Below are 12,730 nucleotides of genomic sequence, written 5' to 3' on the forward strand. Positions count from 1 at the left end.
AGTCTCTTTTCCCACTGTTGGAAGCATGTTTGGAACTCTTCAAGTTTGATATTGTCCAGTGCCCTTTGCGAAGCTGTTTTTACCGCCTCCACATCGTCATAACGCTCCCCTTTTAGCGTTTTTTTCATTCGTGGAAATAGGAAAAAGTCGCACGGGGTTAGGTCCGGTGAACACGGAGCGTGGGGAACGACAGACCACCTCTGAGATGCCAAATAGTGGGTCACTCGTAAGGCCGTGTGTGCCGGAGCGTTGTCGTGATGCGGAAACCAGTCACCTGATCGCCAAAGTTCCGGGCGCTTCCTCCTCACATCCTCTCGCAGACGCCTTAAAACATCCAAGTAAAGTGCTGGTTAACAGTCTGGCCAGGGGGTACGAATTCCCGACGCACAATTCCACGAACATCAAAAAAGTCAATGATCATCGTCTTCACATTAGACCTCACTTGCCTTGCTTTTTTTGGTCTGGGAGAGTTGGGAGTCCTCCACTGGCTTGACGCTTGCCTGGTTTCTGGGTCATACCCGTAACACCAACTCTCTTCCCCTGTAATAACTTTGTTCAAGAAGTTTGGATCGCGTGCAATCTCTGTTTTCAAGTCCTGACACACATTCATGCGGATGGTTTTTTGCTCCTGTGTGAGAAGGCGCGGAACGAATTTAGCAGCAACACGTCTCATGTGCAAATCCTCACTCAAAATCCGCTGGCACGAGCTCCAACTGATTCCTGTCTCTGCTGAAATTTGGTCGATCGTTTAGCGACGATCCTTGTTGATCTTTTGGCAGACCTTTTCAATGTTCTCCTCATTTCGCGATGTTGAAGGGCGTCCAGAACGAGCTTGGTCTTCAACAAACATCTCACCACGTTTAAAGCACCCAGACCACTCGAAAACCCGTGTGCGGCTCATAGCGTCCTCCTGGAAAGCTTCCTGAAGCATTTGGTGTGTCTCCGTTGCAGTTTTTTAAGAAGGAATTTCACACACACTCTTTGTTCTTTTAAGGTTGCCATAACGACTTCGCAGAGGTAACAGTTCACTGTGTCATTGTCAAGCCAAGTATTGCTCAAAATGCTGCTGCAGATGCAGCACGATGCGACCCAGCCACACGCCGAACACGAGTGTCTTCCCTCTCCGTAGTGCCACGTGACCGACCGGAACCTGGTCTTCTTGCGACCGTAAATTCTCGTGACCACCACTGCCAGCTGACATTTAAAGTGGCTACTGTCCTGCCAAGTCTTTCTGCAGTATTCCAGAAGGAAAAGCCAGCTTCTCCTAACCCTGTTACATGACGTCGTACAAAATCAGTAAGGTGCAGATAATGGCGTGTTTGTCGGCTTAAGGGCATTCTTCACTAGCATAGATTCACCACGTCCAGTCTCAAAGGTAACTAACAATCACGATCGTCACAGCGTTTATTTAAAGCAAACTTGATTTGCATTCATCGTTGTGGGGCTACTAGCGCCACTCTTATGCGACTGGCGCGAGATTTGAATAGACATCATCTTTCAGATGTGGAAACACTCGTAGACCTACCAACTTTCGTTTAGATTGCACATCTCCTTCTTGGTGCTGCGATTTTTTTTTCCATCAGTGTATGTAAGATTCTATAAAGTATTGTACAATACGTTCACAGCTGTATAGCCTCAATGTTTCACTATCAGCGTAATAATATAGACACTCTGAAATAATATTTTCAAGCAATTAATATGCCTTCGATTCCTTTCAATTCAAAATCACAAATTTTTTATTATAAAAACTTAAAATTTTCCTGTTCATAGGAAAGATATAGTTTTATAATCCGTTATAATAAGAGGCTGTCGCAAGGCAGTAATTCGTAGTTGGCTGCATCTAATCAGTCAGAAGCCGAAAGACTCATCCCCCCCTCCCCACTTCTCCCCCCTCCCTGCCCTTAACAAAAGATATACTAACAATAATTTACGTGCGTAACATAAAACAGCCATCTGCAAAAAAAAAAATTATAGTTTAGTATTTGAGTCAATAACTCCCAGAACAGAAATTTTGGTCAGTAACGCTTCTACAAACTTCTGATTGTTTCACTAGAAGTATATGTTTGGTACTGAAATGGAAAGTGGAAGATATACACTATGTGATCAAAAGTATCGGGACGCCTGGTTGAAAGTGACTTAAAAGTTCGTGGTGCCCTCTATTGGCAATGCTGGGATTCAGTGTGGTGTTGGCCCACTGTTAGCCTTGATGACAGCTTCCGCTCTCGCAAGCATACGTTCAATCAGGTGCTGGAAGATTTCTTGGGGATTTTATTGTCGTGTAACCAGTCTGCCACAGGCCGTGCATTATGAACAGGTGCTCGATCGTGTTGAAAAATGCAATCGCCATCCCCGATTTGTTCAACAGTGCGAGCAAGAAGATGCTAAAAACATCAATGTAGGCTTGTACTATGATAGTACCACGCAAGACAACAAGGAGTACAAGCCGCCTCCATGAAAAACACGTCCACACCATAACACTACCGCCCTCGAATTTTATTGTTGGCACTACACACGCTGGCAGATGACGTTCACCGGGCATTCGCCCTACCCACACCCTGCCATCGGATCGCCACATTGTGTACCGTTTCTCCACGGTTTACGCTCCTTACACCAAGCGACGCGTTGTTTGGAATTTACCGGCGTGATGTGTGGTTTATGAGCAGCTGCTCGATCATGAAATCAAAGTTCTCTCACCTCCCGCCTAGCTTCATAGTAGCTGCAGTGAATCCTGATGCAGTTTGGAATTCCTGTGTGATGGTCTGGGTAGATGTCTGCCTATTGGACATTACGACCCTCTTAAAATGCAGCAGTCTCTGTCAATCAACAGACGAGGTCGACCTATACGCTTTTGTGCTGTACGGTTCCCTTCACGTTTCCAATTCACTGTCTCATCGGAAGCAGTGGACCTAGAGATATTTAGGAGTGTGGAAATCTCGCGTACAGACGTAGGACACAAGTAACACCCTATCACCTGACCACGTTCGAAGTCCGTGAGTTCCTCGGAGCACCCCATTCTACTCTCTCAGTGTGACTAATGACTACTGAAGTCGCTGATATGGAGCACTTGGCAGCAGATGGCAACACAATGCACCTAATATGAAATCCGGATACTTTTGAGCACATATTTTATATCTACATGTCCAGTCCGTTGGCGATTCTATTATTCTGGACAACATTTTGGAGACTGAACTAGTCATTTACGTCAAATGTTACAATTGATGATCACATAAGATATAGATCTGAAATCATCGCTCGTAGCAATATAGAACAAACTATCGTAAAAAAGCATGGACCCGCAGCCACGCAGGACAGCCGGAAATACAGCATCTATCACTCATGAAGGGAAATCCTGAAAATTTAACGATTCACAACTGAGAATTAAAGTGTAAAAATTTATTACAGAGTGACTATCCTGCAGATTGAACGTTGCTCAAGCAGTACGATGTTCCCTCAGAGAGAGTGGCAGCAAATATTGGCCACGGAGTGTCTTTATGCCTTACTAGTCCTTAGCTGAACTTCTGGATACTGAAACTATCACTAAAGATAATAAGGTATAATAAGATATAATGAATAATTTTCGAATAAGAAAAAGATGAAAATTTAACAACTCGACCACACTTGGATTTTATTTGCTTCCAAATTTTCAATAGTGGTTTTTTCGGTAAATGATCCGTCGACACCATACGGCCAAGACAATATTTCCAACTGCTTTTTCTCTTTGTGTGCTACTCTCATTCGGTTGTCTGCAGTGTACACGTGACTCAAGCCGGTTGGAGTGACGCTGACTTGCGTGTGGTAGCATTGTGCACGCCTTATCTTTTACCACACACTGCAGCTTTTGGATTTTTCCTTAATTTATGGAAGTAGATGTACATCATATATTGCTTCGACTTGGTTTTATCTGACTTAAACGTCCCGAAAGTTAACGATACTTGATCCATTGGAATAATTGTTTACATCTAACTACGCTACGTTTCGATGGTACTATAATACCAGCAATTAATATTTTGTTATCATCGTTTCTTAACGAAGAAAAAACGAATGGAGGGAGAGTATGTGGAGGGAATTGGTCCCGATGAAGTTACCTGTTCTCCCTGTGCAGTCAGCCTCAATAGCAGCGCCTCCGTCGAAACTGGTTGGAATGTTAGTGGTGGGAAAAATCTACAGCAAATAATGTAGTATACACCCAAATTGCAATTCACACACTTTAATTGCTCTTGGATGCCGTATAAGCTACTGTTTATGGCCATTTCGAGTCTCATCTACTTCAATTATGCGCTGATAAACAAGTAACCACATACCTCACTCAGTTGATGTCCTATAATATTAGTCGAGGGCAGTAACCTAATCATAACGTAATCAGTCACAGTGTGGCAGAAAATCATTAACACAGTCACTGTATAAATCACTCATTACATTGTCTTTTCAAGCCGATAATCGTATCAGAACGAATGAAATATGCATAGCACTTATAACGTTTGAAAACAACATTATTAAATACGTAGTCTCATTGTCACAGTTGCTTATAATCATTACTGTAGTTTCATGCAGTTAATGAGAAAAATTACACGTTCTGTTAATCGTTTAAAATAGTCACTAAATTGTTGAATAATCTATCGGACGCAAAACTAAGGTAAAACGATTTACACTTTCCGGTTGTAATCTATACTAAATCGACTGCGGTACATACTACGGTATTGGCGGAAATAGATATTGCTCTGTTCAAAACTCACCGTAGACTGAACCTAGCATGGCTTCCAACAAGCTCCTTTTATAAAATTACAATAATCAAAACTGAATTTGTATCTTTTTGTTCTTTTGATATTCACAAATTACCAATGAAGATTTACATTTATGGGTGATTGAATAGGGAATGGAAATTCAGCTCTGAATGAACTTTCATATACAGTAATTATTTCTACCCAGTTGCACTAGTGAGTTCGCGTAAATTTTAGTAGAAATGTTTTACCTAAGCTATTAATTACTTTGAAATTAAGTTAGTGCATTTGTTACTAATTTATTTTCGTCGCTTCAAAGGTTAATGTTTGGTAGGTACACCAACTGCTGGGATAAAATATATTCTTTACAAACACAAGAGAATTTGGCAAAAATTAAGATTTCAGTATATGACAACATTATCATAATTAAATGTTTGTTAAATAGTATCGTACAAGTACAGCGTTTGCGTACAAGTTACATATAATAATTATAATAGTTTTTATACTATTATTATTATAGAGAGATCTGATTTTTAAGTTATTTATTCATTTATTTTCTTTGGAGTGTTTATTTTTTTCAGTATTTCAGGATTTTTCTTTTATTCACAACTGTTTCGGTCACAATATTGTTCCCATTTGGTAATTATGGCATCGACTGCGCTGCTGTATCGATTATACGATACGGAGAGAAACATAAATACAACGAATTTAGTGGCTAGTAAGCAGTGTATTCCAAACAGAGTTGAATTAATAATGTGTATGTAATCACAGTACAGCTCAAGTTTTGTCACTGGTTTAATATTGTTGCAATAATGAAGCTTGCTCTTATAACTTACGTACTTATCAGATACGCTATTGAATATTTACACTGCATTGATAGATACACACAAAGATTTTACTTCTTGTGAGGGTACCTAATGGCAAAGAAGAACTTCTAACGATGTAATATTGTTGTGTAACTGCTTGTTACTGCAGGCACCAATTAATTATGAGTCCATTGTTTATCTGTGTCAATTGATCGCTCCAAATATTTATCTGCTGAAAATAACTTATTCGACCTCCCACTAAAGGTGTTTTCTTTTTTTTAGGTTACGATCTCATTGAATGGCTAATGGAGCGCCTCAACATAGAAGAATCTGGTGAGTGTTCTCGGACTGGCTTATTAATTAAATGTAAAACTTAGTTTAGCCGTAGAACTTACACTATGCAGACATTTCTGTTTTAGATGGAAGTAACAACGAGATGTTAAAGTCTCATTATGTATAAGTAAACAGTACAGTAACATCTTGAACTCTTATTAGAATGTGTACTTTGGTGTGGAGAGCAGAGTGGGAGTTACGTTGTGCCCTTCTTCTTCTATTTCTAGTAGTTGATGAACGGCATGGGTATGACATATAAATCAGAATACCTGGAATGATAATTATTAATACCGAGTATGTTAAATATGGAGCAAATGTTGATGACATTTTGCGTCCAAAATTAGAATTCACTGAACCATTCATAAACGAGGGTTCACGTCTGTTCATAATGAAGTGTGTTAAATATACAATAATTCTTAGTAGGTTTCTTTCCCTACTCCCATTCCCTGAATCTGTCAACTCACAACCATCAGCTTCCAACCTCATCTAGACTTCATCCACCACTTGTTGACGGGAGATTACCAGCTAAATAACTGCATATCTCTAATCATCATGAATTTGACTGTTACATGTGATTAGAGTTGTAAAACTGCCGTAAGCTTAAATAGACTATCATAAATAAGCGTGGGCGACGGTAGTTTTCCTAGTAGCCTTGGTCAGTTAAGGTCGTATGGGCGTTACCTATCGGACTTTACCTCATATCGACAGCTTCGTTCACGTATGCAATTTCTTTAGAAACTGGAGGCGGTAGACTGTCTAGAAACTGAGCGAAGATATATAAAGGGTAGCGTAACCTATGGAAAATTTTTGTTCTACACGGATTACCCTACTGTCTATTACTTAAAACTAAATGATATTTATAGCAAAATTGAAATTGTCAGTGTTTAATTCAGGTTTTATTCGAAAATTGTTTGTATGTAACGTGAAACAGAGGGATATTGTAGCAAAAGTTTAAGAAAATACAGATTTATCATATAGTGCTATGAAAAGCAATTTCCTCAAAATAGAAAATAATTTTTAAAAATGAGAAACAATAAATCAAACATCACTTCAATAGCTCGTTGACATTACATAAAACAGGTTTCTTTTATTCATAAACAATCTTCGCATTTATCGGTAATAATAGGAAATTCTTGCTTTTGATCATGCTGAAGAACGTTCTGTCGACTACAAAATAATAATGATTGTATATATTATTTTGTTTTTATGCATGTAAACTGTATTTGCATCAAAGGTAAGTGCTATGGTTACATTAAAGTGCAGATGATACGTTGTCAACGAATTTTTAATACTTATAAAATGGAATTTATGTTGTGTAAGGATACAAAACTCTCAGTGGACTAACACTGAATGACGCGTGGCTCTAATAGCTTAGAAAAAAAAAAGCGAAGTCGTCGGCTCCCAGGTCCTCTCTTACAGATTCATTTATGTTTCTTTCCCTATCGATGCTAGCAGTACTACCTTTAATCTTACCATTTATTACGTCATGCATGTACCCTACCCAAACTATCAAACTGGGGTTTTGTTGAGCTCAGCTCAAGACATTATTTCATAATCGATTATCAATTAGTGAAGCAATTCGATCGCGACACCTAGTAACGGAGTCTTTGACCTTCAACTATATTTGTAGAACATAAATTCTATTTCTTATACATAAGACATGTTTATAACAACAGTACAACATTGATAACTTCATGCTGATTACATAGTTACCATACAATTTCCTGAAGTTGTACTTCGAATGTTGAAACGAGTTAAATTCATCACCCTTCATTTTGCTATCATCATCTAAGGAACGTGATAGCATAACAGGTTTCATGACGGGCCTACTCACTTGGCCAATTCCAAAACTGTATCACATATTAACGAAAGAAGCTGTGATGCAGTATTGAAATTAAATTAAATGACGGTTTTCAAAGGTAACGTTCATTTAACTTGTGGTAAAGGGCTACAGATGTTTTATACGTACAACCGTAGGGCAAACGCATCTTTTGAACTAACTTTCAATATAATGTTAGAGTCTCCATAACTTCGGCAATATTACAGACTAATGTCGTAAGTGATGTCGTAAGTGATGGAGAAGATTAGATTGAAGATGGAAATAGGTTGTCTCACTTTCAAGGAATCATGCCCCCAAATTCGTTTAGAATGAGACATTTTTCACATCATTTCACAGCCCTTTAAATACCACAAAAATTAAGTTCGCTAATATGGCATTACGGGTTGTAGAAGGAATAACTGAGTTAAATTTGGTTGTAACACCTAAATGGGAGTGCTGTAAAACAACTTCATACCTTCCAGGGTCGTTAGAAACTAAATAAAGACAAACGTCATATAATTTTGTAGTTATTGTCACTTTTATGGCACTGCATACTCTCATTATTGTAAAAACTTTGTTTAGCAAAAATGAATAGGAGTTTCGGTACCATAGCCTGACACATACTCCTATGTTACACTGTGGTCGTGACGGTTACACTGTGGGAGACCTGCGACAACTCGAAGTCTTGATGTCACCGACAAGCGATGACAGTCAACAGCTGTCATGTGTTGTATCAACAACGTATAGGACATAAAAAAGACTCGTTGCGCTGTGTTATTCTTACGAGTTGTCACTTAAGTACACAGAAATCATATTGTGTGCTACTACGTGGTGCTTGTGTGTGTTTAACGCAATATAATATACGTTTATTCAGTTTTGTCTTTATTATGCTTAAGAAGTGTTACGTAATCGAAAGCTGATGGAAACTACACAAAAGAAAAGAAGGTTCGTTTGATCAAGTTTCCTAAGGACGGTATAATGAAACAGAAACGGCGCCATTCAATTCCAAGACAGCATTTCACAGTTACAGGTACAGAAATATCCTCGAAAGGCTCAGAGAAAGGTTGAATCGCGTGAAACCAGACACTGCAGACAAGTGGATGCTGCATCATCACAATGGCCCATGTCACACGGCACTCCTGTTGGTCCACAGCCCCCATACTTAACCAGAGCTGAGTCCTTGTTTTGAATATTTTACTAATACATGTTTTAGATAATGGTATATTGGTTGCCGTATCACTTTGTTTGAGTATATTGTTATCGTACTTCACTGTCAATTTTCAGGTTTGTCAGAGGCATTTCAAAGCTAGCACATTATGTTGGGAGTATCTGCCATAGACGGAAAAGCCACAACTGTTCCATTTTACAGAACCACAGATTGGTTCAGATGCCGTGCCGTGAATTTTTCCGATCTGTCCAGCTTACCTACGAGGTGTCTGAGGAAAGTAATGAGAGTGACAACACTGCGAGCGGTTTGTCAACGTTGTATTGTTCTACTTGTGTAGACCGGTGAGTTCGTCTCTTCCAGATGCTCAGACCGAGTTTCAGCTCTGTACAGGCATCACGTGGTTTTTGAGACCGCCATCAGTGAAGTTGTGCTTTTGTCGTGCAATGCGAAAATGGAACAGAGGAATTAAGAGCAACGTTATAGCATCAAGTTTTGTGTTAAACTTGGGGAATCAGTGAGTGTGACCTTTTAAATGTTGAAACAGGCCTTTGGGAACATTCGTTACCAATTGCAATGTTTATCGCTGGCACATATCATTTTTGGAAGGCCAAGAACACATTGAAGATGAATCTCGCTTGAGGAGACATTCAATTTCGACGAAAAAGTCGAACGTATTCGTGCTCCTGTGAGATTCCTCCTCCAGGACAGCCTGTCAATCGAGTGTTTTACAGAAATATCGTTGACAGCCTCAGGAAAAGATTGAATCCTGTGAGACCGGGCACCGCAGACAAGTCTATGCTGCAACATTGCAGCGGCCAATGTCACACGGCGCTCCTGTTGGTCCACAGCTCCCCTAATTACCCGATCTGAGTCCTTGTGACTTCTTTCTTCTCCTGAAATTGAAAAATGTCTTAAAACGATATATTTTTGGGGCTTTGTAGAACATTCAAAAAAATGTGACCGACCTGTTAAAGACCACGCCAACTGAACCCATCACTTCTGCTGCCAAGGCTAAAAACAACGACTTCGCTGGTGTACCGCTACCGACGGAAGCTATTTCAAAGGGGACAATATCGTCGTTTGAAAAAATAAAAAAGATAAAAATCAGTCTCATTACTTTTCTAACACACATGCATCTACAGCTGCAGGACCATTCTGAAAGAGAACAGAAGACAAAAGGAGCATGCTGTAGACAGCAGCACTGCAAGAGAGCACCAAGATTAGTGTAGCCAGCCATTATGAATATTTAAAAAAATCATGTAACAACCTACAGAAAGTGAAAGATAAAATGAATTTAATGTATTTACACAGGAATAGGGTGATAACAGTGAAATAAGATTGTATTATTTTTATGTATATAGATCTGTCTGTGGAGGTCAATTACTTAGTGTGTGTTGTGAGTGGTAATCAGTTGAAAGTGTAGATCTATTCAAAAGGAGTTTCATTAAACAAAGTTATAACCTTTGAATTTGTTCCTGACGTTGTTATAGTACAGAAAATTGAGTGAATACAACCGACTGTGATGTGCATGCCTCAGTGTTTTTTGTATAAAGATGTTGTTTGGAAAATGTGGGTGTTTTATCAAACAACTACATCTACATCTACATTGATACTCCGCAAGCCACCCAACGGTGTGTGGCGGAGGGCACTTTACGTGCCACTGTCATTACCTCCCTTTCCTGTTCCAGTCGCGTATGGTTCGCGGGAAGAACGACTGTCTGAAAGCCTCCGTGCGCGCTCTAATCTCTCTAATTTTACATTCGTGATCTCCTCGGGAGGTGTAAGTAGGGGGAAGCAATATATTCGATACCTCATCCAGAAACGCACCCTCTCGAAACCTGGCGAGCAAGTTACACCGCGATGCAGAGCGCCTCTCTTGCAGAGTCTGCCACTTGAGTTTGCTAAACATCTCCGTAACGCTATCACGGTTACCAAATAACCCGGTAACGAAACGCGCCGCTCTTCTTTGGATCTTCTCTATCTCTTCCGTCAACCCGACCTGGTACGGATCCCACACTGATGAGCAATACTCAAGTATAGGTCGAACGAGTGTTTTGTAAGCCACCTCCTTTGTTGTACATTTTAAATTACTCCAGGTGTTCCTAACAGTTCATATCCACGAAAATAAAAAAAAATTTTCGAAGACGGGAGTAGCTTCGTTAACAGATGTCGTGTATGCTGTGCACCAAATTAACCACAGCTATGCTTTTTTAATTGTTTTTGTCCAATTTCATGCAAACAACTACTTGTGTTTTCCCTGTTATCTAACCTCATTGAAGTATTAACTTATAACTCACTAGTTTTACAAGCCACACAATTTTTCTGGCGTTTTCTGCTTGCCTTTGACGTCACGGTACGGTTGTTTGGCCTTGGTCGTAGGTACTGCTGTTGCGCCACGTTTGTATATGGTACTATTAACTTAATATACAGAATAAACCCTTTTTGGGTTAAAAGTAATATAAAGCTGTCCTAGCGATCTGGATGCTTATTTCTATTATGAAGTACACATATAGACATCGATTTTTAAATTTCACATCCCTTAAAATGCTGGGGAGAAGCATGTCTGTACATAGATTTCGGAGAAATCACACAAGGCATTTCAGCGAGAGCTGCTGTTGAGGTAGGTCGATGAGACGACAGCACTTCTATTTTTTTTTTTTTTTTAATACTTTCCAAAAGTAACGGGAGGACGACGGTTCAATCCCGTCTCCAACCATCCTGATTTAGGTTTTCCGTGATTTCCCTAAATCGTTTCAGGCAAATGCCGGGATGGTTCCTTTGAAAGGGCACGGCCGATTTCCTTCCCAATCCTTCCCTAACCCGAGCTTGCGCTCCGTCTCTAATGACCTCGTTGTCGACGGGACGTTAAACACTAACTACCTACCTACCTATCTACCCAAAAGTAAGTTGGCAGCAGCGCAAAAATATGGCCAATCATTGCCTGTCGCTATAGTGAACTCTGTGAATTGTGTTTAAATAATAAACATCCTGGTATGGATACGTATTAGAATTTACTTATCACAAGTGAACTCTGGGACCAGACTCCTGGAACAGACCACAGCCAGTTTCATTAATTCGTCATGCTACTGATGAAATCCGAAAGTTGGATTTGTGGTGTCAGCTGAATGCGGGTTCAGAATTTTTTTTTTTTATCGACCTCGAGTTTAGGAAACTCTTCATACTCTTTTCTGAACGAAGCAGTCATTTGCACCTCATAACTTTTACGTTATCTCATAATGAGACATTTAACTAAATCAGTAGCAAGTATTTACTGTGCCAACAGTCCTGTTAAAATTCATACTGAAATGCGAAATACTCGTAGTTTTACATTTACTTTATAGGCATTAACAAGACTCATTTTAATTGCTGCTCAGGTATTTCTTCGTAATTAATTCTTGTGAAGCAGCACGGGAAACTTTCTGAGTCTTAAGGCACAGGTAATTCTGTTGGTTGATTGGTTGGCTGATTTGGGGGAGCGGACCAAACAGCGAAGTCATCGATGCCATCGGATTACGGAACAATGGGGAAGGAAGTCGGCCGTGCCCTTTCAAAGGAACCGCACCAGCATTTGTCTGAAGCGATTTAGGGAAATCACGGGAAACCTACATCAGGATGGCCGGACGCGGGTTTGAACCGTCGTCCTCCAGAATGAGAGTCTTAGTGTCCTAACCAATGCGCCACCTCGCTCAGGTAATTCTGTTTCTAAAGCAATTGGGGTGAACCCCTGAAGTATCCTTTTTAATACAAGTCGGATGAATGCTCTCAGTCTCTGCCAAAAGTAATTGTCCGCTCAACCCACGACAGCCTCCATTTCCATGTTAGACTAAATGCTTTCCACAATTGCCGCCATGATGTACAAAATTACTTAATGTTAATAGAATACTAA

At 40.0% G+C, this 12,730-nt stretch overlaps 1 protein-coding gene across 1 annotated transcript in view; it reads left to right on the forward strand.

Annotated features, from left to right (window-relative positions):
- Positions 1-12,730, forward strand: part of LOC126469208 (regulator of G-protein signaling 11) — a 183,045-nt gene that overhangs the window by 15,803 nt on the left and 154,512 nt on the right. Inside the window, exon 2 of the mRNA XM_050096618.1 lies at positions 5,807-5,857. Coding sequence (XP_049952575.1) covers positions 5,807-5,857 — 51 coding nt within the window. The remainder of the gene's footprint in view (positions 1-5,806; positions 5,858-12,730) is intronic.

Source organism: Schistocerca serialis, chromosome 1 (assembly GCF_023864345.2).
Source record: "Schistocerca serialis cubense isolate TAMUIC-IGC-003099 chromosome 1, iqSchSeri2.2, whole genome shotgun sequence".
NCBI lineage: Eukaryota > Metazoa > Arthropoda > Insecta > Orthoptera > Acrididae > Schistocerca > Schistocerca serialis.